The sequence below is a fragment of the Vulpes vulpes genome, chromosome 5, assembly GCF_048418805.1.
Source record: "Vulpes vulpes isolate BD-2025 chromosome 5, VulVul3, whole genome shotgun sequence".
Classification (NCBI taxonomy): domain Eukaryota; kingdom Metazoa; phylum Chordata; class Mammalia; order Carnivora; family Canidae; genus Vulpes; species Vulpes vulpes.
Genome location: NC_132784.1, coordinates 79,070,358 through 79,079,272, shown reverse-complemented (window position 1 = coordinate 79,079,272; position 8,915 = coordinate 79,070,358). Strand labels below are relative to the sequence as shown.

The window sequence follows — 8,915 nt, the reverse complement described above, 5'->3', positions numbered from 1 at the left end:
AACAATTTGGAAACATTGTGTGTATGTATGTATAGAAATATTTGTGAGAATGTATTCCAAACCACTAAGAGTAGTTGTAAAGTGGATTCTCCAATGGTTTTTTAAAATAATTTTTTATGTGACAAAAAGTTGTGTTGACTGTGGATAACTTTTGTTCAAATCATGAAACCATATTGTAAACAAGTTAGTTTTGTAATATTAAAATAGCCAATCATTAACCAGGAAACTTTCTGCAGATTGAAGATACTTCAAGACAATGGCTGGAGGAAGGAACAATACAATAGTCATCAGATTCATCCTTTTGGGATTCTCAGATTTTCCCAAGCTTAAGATTCTTCTCTTTGCAGGATTCTTGGGTTCTTATGTCTTGACAGTGGCCTGGAACCTGGGGCTCATCATCTTGATTAAGATAGACCCTTATCTACATACACCCATGTACTTCTTCCTCAGCAACTTATCCTTCTTAGATTTTTGCTATGTTACCTCCACAACCCCGAAAATGCTCTCAGACTTCTTCCAGAAGCCTAAATCCATCTCCTTTCTGGGATGCACTATGCAGTACTTCTTCTTCTCTAGCCTGGGTCTGACTGAGTGCTGTCTCCTGGCAGCCATGGCTTATGATCGATATGCTGCTATTTGTAATCCTCTGCTCTACACTGCCACCATGTCACCCCCATTCTGTGTACAGATGATGGTTGGAGCCTATATAACTGGTCTCTTTGGTTCATTGATCCAACTGTGTGCTTTACTTCAGCTCAATTTCTGTGGGCCAAATGTTATCAACCATTTCTTCTGTGACCTGCCTCAATTATTAGTCCTATCCTGCTCTGAAACCTTCTTCCTAAAAGTCATGAAGTTTGTGATAGCAGTGATTTTTGGTGTGATATCTGTCGTTGTCATCATGATATCTTATGGTTATATTGTTGCGACCATCCTGAGGATAAGCTCTGTTGAAGGCAGGTCCAAGGCTTTCAACACCTGTACTTCTCACTTGACAGCAGTGATCTGTTTTTTTGGATCAGGACTCTTTGTCTATATGCATCCCAGCACTGGCAATTCTGTGGGCCAGGACAAGATAGCGTCAGTCTTCTATACAGTTGTGATCCCCATGTTGAATCCTTTAATTTACAGTCTGAGGAACAAGGAAATCAAAGATGCCCTTAAGAGGTGTAAGAAGAGAGCCATTTTCCCATTGTTACAGCTAAAGGTCTAGTAGGCAAAAATAAATAAATAAATAAATAAATAAATAAATAAATAAATAAATATCTAGTAGGCTAGTGGCTCTGGTGATCGGAAGTTTCTAGACTGTGCAAGGGAAATGCATTTAACTTTATTCAACCCTACTGATGCTCTGGCAGGATTGCAAGTGAGTCAACCCATCTAAATCCAGTACTGGCTCAATGCAATGCAAATCCTATGGCTTCTTTGAACCTTGACAGTTAGCTTTTCTCTTTTGTTTTTAAGGATTTAATTTATTTATTCATGACAGAGAGAGAGAGAGACAGAGACAGAGACAGAGGGAGAAAGAGAGAAGCAGGCTCCATGCAGGGAGCCTGACGTGGGACTCTATCCCCGGTTTCCAGGATCACACCCTGGGCCAAAGGTGGCGCCAAACTGCTGGGCCACTAGGGCTGCCTGCTTTTCTCTTATATACAGTAATGACCTCATGAAGCAGTTAATATATTAATTGTTATATTAATATAAACCTTCAGTTCCTTGGTGCTTGACTCATATATTCTTACAGAACTTCTGCCTTCAGGGTGGAGAGATTAGGGGTATACACAATATTAGTGGTCTTTCTCATACACATCACAAGCAGCATCATGACTACTTCATCCTGGACTTCAAACTCTCTGGGTACCTGAGAAAATTCCAGTTAATTGAGATGAAGATATGGACAGAAGCATTACTTCAGACTATGACCTAACTTCCCTGAAGGGAGATCTGCTATAGGAAGTTTGGTCTATAGTTTGTTTTCTGGACTTTTATTTCTAGAACATCAACAGTCTGTAAGCGAATGAACAGAGGATTTCCGTGGTACTACCCTGATCCGGGAAAGTTAAAATACAAAGGAAAGACAGATAGTTTAGACTCTAAAATAGAGTCCAAATCACTATGTAATTATGGCAAGGACAGCATAAATATACCCATCACTGTAAAGCTGAAGATATTTACCAATTTTCTTAAGGAAGTATTTTAAAATACATTTCTGAGCAGGCAAGAGAGTAGGAAACCTTCAGAACTCAAATATAAAGTAAAATCAGGAATCCTGAGAGCAAAGGCAACTCTGAAGATAGCTTTCACACTGGGGACATCTGCTGAAATCTGATAGAATCTATATTTTGAGAGGCATATGAGTCTTGGGGAAGGAGAGACCAAGCCTGGGGCTGCCTAGGACTTTGATAGGAGACCCAGATATACATATGAGGCTCCAATTGACTGTACTTCTGTATGAGAGGAAATTAAGGGGAAAAAAAATCCTCTCTCTCGAAGAAAGGAAATCTTGACTCTCTCAGGCTTCATGCTGAGTATGGGGAAAAGTAAGCTAAGAAATTGTAACCACATGCCCTAGTGGAGGTTTGTGGTCTGAATTCACACTACCTGTGCAGTTCAAGGAATCTTTAGCTGAAAATTTATTTTAAAGTAGTTCCAGGTTGATAGTACCCTCAAGTACCAATCAGAAGCAAATGCATATCACCTTTTATGATTCTTAAGAGAGAATATTAAAGCCAGGCTCAAATAGTTTTCAAATCACTTTTTATTTATTTATTTTTTAATAATAAATTTATTTTTTATTGGTGTTCAATTTGCCAACATACAGAATAACACCGAGTGCTCATCCTGTCAAGTGCCCCCCTCAGTGCCCGTCACCCATTCACCCCCACCCCCCGCCCTCCTCCCCTTCCACCATCCCTAGTTCGTTTCCCAGAGTTAGGAGTCTTTATGTTCAAATCACTTTTTAAAGAAAACTGGATAACACAAATCTCAAAGTATACAAAGAGACAAAACCTTATGGGTGAAAGCCAAGAAGCGGGCCATGTCAGACCTATAAAGATGTCAGGAATGGCTACTGTCTCAATACAAGTGTAAAATAGGTGGACCTATGTGTTTAAAAAAAATAAGGGGAATCAGGGACGCTTGAGTGGCTCAGTGATTGAGCATCTCTCTTTGGCTCAAGTCGTGATCCCAGAGTCCTAGGATTGAGTTCCGCATTGGGCTCTCCATGAGGAGCCTGCTTCTCCCTCTGTCTGTGTCTCTGCCTCTCTTTGTGTCTCTCATGAATAAATAAATAAATTCTTTAAAAAAATAAGAGGAATTAAAAATATCTTTAAAGACCAGCAGAATTAAGTTTCCTACGGATTTCTGCATCAGGAAGTGTGGTGTATTATAGATACCTAAATGACCCTCCTAACTGAAACAGCTGAAATGTTGTATTTGAAATAAAATAATTTTTAAGTGAACTTCCACTTAGTGAAAAGGAGGAACAAGCTAAGCCCTCAAATGAAGTGAAACCAGGAGCTCAGGGAAGTAAACAAGTGCTAAAAATGGCTTTCTTCCTGGAGAGTCCTGTTGAACTCTGGAGACCCTTGCTTCTGCTGTGTCGACTCTGGGTGGTGAAGGCTAGGAAACAAAACTCAAGGCAAGCTCAGGTGACTGGACGGCAACCTGCACATAGAGCTCAGAAGACTATACCTTCAGTAGAAATAAGTGAGCATCCCACAGTTTATGCTCAAAAACAACAAAAACAGTATATACTAAATAAAATAAAAGCACAAACCTCTCTACAGATTCAAGCCCCCATAACTGAGAACCAGCAGGGGAAAACTTGTCTGTATAAACAGGCCTAAAAATCTGCAGATATTAGAATTATCAGTAAAGAAGATAAGGCACATTCAGTCTCCCCCAGAAGGAAGATACTTGCTCCTCAAAGGGAAAAGTACTGAGAACAGGTCTGAGACCTGGTCACTCACAGCGCTGAAAAATGAGGGACTCAAAAGGAGGAGGCCCTCCTTACCATTTGCAACAACGTGGATGGACCCTGAAGACACTATGACAAGTGGAATGAGTCAGAGAAAGACAAACACTATATGAACTCACAGATACAGAGAATAGATCTCTGGTTTCTAGAGGGAGTAGAGTGTGGGCAAAGTGGGTGAAGCTTATCAAAAGGTGTGACCTTCCATTTATCAAACAAATCAGGCAGATGTAATGCACAGCATGACCCTAGAGGTGACTCTAGTTATGATACTGTACTGTATATTTGGAAGTTGTTAACAGAGTAGATCTAACAGAGTAGATCGGGGAAACGAACTAGGGGTGGTGGAGGGGGAGGAGGGCTGGTGTTGGAGGGGAATGGGTGACGGGCACTGAGGTGGACACTTGACGGGATGAGCACTGGGTGTTTTTTTGTATGTTGGTAAATTGAACACCAATAAAAATTAATTAAAAAAAAAAAAAAGTTCTCATCACAAAAAATCAAAATGGGTGTTAACTAGATTTATTATGGTGATCATTCCACAATATTATGAATATCAAATCATTAAGTACATCTGCAGTTAATATAAATTAATATAATGCTATATGTCAATTATAATCTAAAAAAAAAAAAAAGCTAAGGGAAGAGGCGTGGTATATCCATGTGGTGGAATATTATTCAGCGGTACAAGGGAACGGAGTAGTGGTATACGCTACAACACAGATGAACCTTGAAAACATCATGCCAAGTGAAAAAACCAATCACAAAGGAACTGTATATGGCATGATTCCATTTTAATGAGATATTCAGAAGAGGTAGTTCCATAGAGATGGGGAGGAGAGTGATTGCTAATGGATATGGAGTTTCTTTTGATGAAAATATTCTAAAATTAGATTGTGGTAATGGTTGGAAGACTGTGAATATACTAAAAGCCACTGGATTGCATACTTTAAATGGATAAATTTTATGATGTGTGTAGTATATCTTAATAAAGATTTTAAAAAAAATGAGGATGGAAAGGGCATAGGACCAAAGGCAATGCTCTTGGGAAGGCACTGTTTCTGTGATGGGTATTCCATAGAGATTTGGTAATGAAAAAGGAAATGAGCCATGGCAATTAAGGGTCCTAAGAAGATTAAAAAATCAAGTAAAACAGAGCCTCATCTCTGTTCCTGTTACAATATACAAAAGAATCTGCTCTTCTTATACCAACATAAAAGGGCACATCATACACTTACAACCATACTCGATTCCTGCATAGCCCTGCATAGTCTCAGACTTTATGTTCTGGGAGAACCATGATTAATAAATACTCCCAACATCCTAGCAATGCCTCCTGCCTGTTGTACGGTGGCCTGTTGTACGGTGACACAGTACAGATATATCCTTCACCAACAGGATGTGTGGGACAGCTCCATGCTCCTGGAACAGAACTGAGCCAAGTGAGGAACTGAGAAGGAAGAGAGGGCAGCCCCTTTCGTCAGAAGTGGAAATGAAGGGACACCTGGGTGGCTCAGGGGTTGAGCATCTGCTTTTGGCTCAGGGCCTGATCCTGCAGTCCAGGGATCGGGTCCCCACATTGGGCTCCCGGCAAGGAGCCTGCTTCTCCCTCTGCCTGTGGCTCTGCCTCTTTCTGTGTCTCTCATGAATATATAAATAAAATATTTTTAAAAAGAAGTGGAAATGAAGAGATTCACCATTGGTCCCTTAAATAGCCTTTTCCCCCCTTTATGTAATTAATATGTGGCTTGTGCCAATTAGTTACATATGGATTGCCAGCAATATGTTACATGGCTATGAGGATGACCGAAGTAACCATGGAATATGAGGTGGCAAGCAAACTGGAAGAGATTTTACAATATGTGAAGTGTATTCCTTACACATGTATGAATCTCTGTTACGAGGAGACATCCAAATGTGAAATCCTGTTAGACTTTCATTAGCCAGTAGAGGGAGATCCATCGCAAGAGTATGTGGTGACTGAGACATTAACACAGGGCAGTCGGCAGATCTGATTAGTTGTAGTGATGGTACTACTGACTTTAGTGTGTGTCCTTTATAGTTTATATCCACAAACAGTTGGTCTTCATGGCAGCTTGACTAATAAATGGGGAGGCAGAATCTCAGCTCCACTTGCTGAGGTGACCTAGCAAATGAGCTACAGATGAAGGGCAAGGCGTGCGTATTTACTGGCGTCACCCAAGGGGAACAGAATGTTAATACCTCTCCCCTAGCAGTCCGCATAGTATATTCATTTTCCCCACTAGTTGCCACTTTAGCTGGGATTTACCCCTTCAAATATCTTGGTGTGCGTGCCTGAGAGAGGCTGACTACATCCACCCCTCTGTTGTGCGCAGGAGATAGGAATAATACTTCTCTTCAATACTTCTCTTCATCCCAAGCACTCGCAACCTCTCAATCTCTTTTATGTTTGGGTAAAGTAAGACAATCCCTCCTTGAACTAAGTAACAAGTTCTTTCCAAGCGACGTCAACCTACAACTTCTTATCTGCAAAAAGGACGTTAACTATCCTCCCATCCTTCTTCAAAAGATGCAGAAAAGCACTGGGTGTTATTCTATATGTTGGCAAATTGAACACCAATAAAAAATAAATTTATATTAAAAAAAGATGCAGAAAGAGGTAGGTAGAGCTAAACAATCCAATACCTTCTCTTACCCTGTTCAGGAAGAAGATAGTAGGCAGAGAACCCAGCTACACTCTGCTCAGACTTCTAAGAAGTGGAGATAATATATCTATTGTTCAAAGCTGCTAAATTTGCATTAATTCATTACATTGCAGCAGAAATCTAATATCCTCATGGCAAGTTTTAATTTGCTTCCTTGTGAAGCTTCCCCGCCCCCCCCCCCAAACTTTGCAGTTAATATCCCAATGAAGCTATTATCTTTTTTCAAAAGTTTTTTTTTTTTTTTTTTTTGTAGAAAGGTTGTCCTATTCAACTCGGGAAATGGTCACTGAGCATCTACTTAATGCCAGGCAGTGGAACACAAAGATGGGTAAAATTCTCAAATTCTAAAAATCCTCAAAGAGAAATAATACAAGTAGATGCATAACTATTATCTGAGTCAGAAAGTGATGGAGGCCACAAAGGAATAAAAAGTACAAACCGTGAGAATTTAGCTTAGGGAGAAATCCTATCCACTCGAGATCACTCCACTTGTGTGGAGAAAGGTTATCCTGGAATGGCTGTGTGGGTTGTGTGGAGAAATCACTCCACTTGTGTGGAGAAGGGTTATTCTGGAATGGCTGTGGGGAATATGGTAGGGCATCAACGACAGGCTCAGGAAGAATTTCATGCAGCAGTGGATGTCTTTGTGGTGTTAGAGACCACATCTAAACGGCTGATTTCATCAGAAACCTAAATCTGGGAGTAGTCCCAAAAAGAAAAGAAAGTGGTGAGAGGGTGGCAGTAGGAACCACTCAGGGCCAGAGTGACGGACCCATGAATTTGGGAGGGTCTAAGGAGCAAGAAGTCGCCAAGAAGTCACGGAGAGTTGCACAGTAGAAAAACAGGAAGCTTTGGTAAAGGGGAATATTAGAGTTTGAGATTTTGAAATTAAGCAGTTTCCCATTATGGTGAGCTCTAGGTTAGGGCTGCCAAATCATGTGACTGGGGTGGCATGGAGTCTCGAGCTGGTGGAGGTATAGAGGTCAAGACAGTGCAAAGCTAGGGAATTTGGAGAGGCATCCACGTTGAAACCATTTGGTTCATCTTTCTGGTTGATCTTAAACACAGAGGGCTAAATAAATGTGCACTTGAGAAACATGCAAAAGAATGAAATAATCATAGTCAAGTCAAGTCAGTCTAGAAATATTCCTTGCATTACTGAGCTTGAAACTTGGTCTTGGGGAGAGTCAATAAATGAATGAGCAATAGGTCATTACTAGCCATTCCTCGCCATGTGCAGCTGATTGCCCAAACCCATTCATTGATCAGCTTGAGAAGGGTGATGTCTTACGACATTAGTCAGAGATATAATATAGGCAGTGCACAGAGGGAATCCATTGGGTTCTCCCTCCCTGCCTTCCTATCTGCCACATCTGACGGAATTTCAAGACTAATTTTAGATTTTCCAGACTAATTAATAATTCAGTAAAATGAACAGATACTTGATCACCTATAACTGTCTTCCCCCTCTTCTCTTGCCTCCCCAAATCATCAACACCCACGTCGACTAAAGTGTTCCCTATTCGTCTGGCTTTTTATGGCCTCATAGCAAGACTTTTCCCACCATCTGGGATCCAGCTGGATAATCCTTTCCAGTAAACATTCATCAGCCTAATGGCCTGCCTCTAGCCACAGCTGCCTCTTCTCCCTGAAATTGAGCCCCACTGACAAAATGCTTAGAAGTACTAAGATCAAGCAAGTTCATGATGGTTGTGCATTTCTCAAGTCCCATAAGCTCTGGATCCCTTTCAGGTCTATTTTAAGGGACAACTCAGTGTTGCAATACACAGCAACGGCAGTTAATTGGATGCATGGTTCTCAAAGTTTCCATGCTTGCCTGTGTTTCTGGTTTCAGCAAGGCTTCTTTAGGAAAGGCCTGGGGTGGGCTTACTCAGCAGGGAATACAGAGCGATGTGGCTAGAAGAGGCTTTGCTCCTCCCATCACTCCAAACAGGACTGAAGGATCAGAGTCTCTTTAAAGAACAGACAATAGACACAGGGGAGGGCCACATCTGCCTGACACATGTGGTTGGGCATCTCTTTTCTAGGATTTACTACCTTCTTGGTTTATAGATCTAGGAATGAGAATAGATTCCAAGAGACTATCTCCTCCACTTCCCTGGACCCAGAAAAATAAACTTTTATGCTGTTTTCAGTGAGCTAAAACAACTATTTACAAAGGCAGACAAGACCAGCCTCCTACAACTTTGCCTTCTGTGCACCCCCTCCCATTGTGACCCCTCCCTTTCCAT

General features: G+C 41.0%; 1 protein-coding gene across 1 annotated transcript; it reads left to right on the top strand.

Annotated features, from left to right (window-relative positions):
• The first annotated feature begins 256 nt into the window (after positions 1 to 256).
• Positions 257 to 1,213, top strand: LOC112930519 (olfactory receptor 5AN6-like). The gene has a single exon (XM_026012870.1). It carries the CDS (start codon positions 257 to 259, stop codon positions 1,211 to 1,213), a length of 957 nt encoding a protein of 318 aa, XP_025868655.1.
• Positions 1,214 to 8,915: the final 7,702 nt, after the last annotated feature.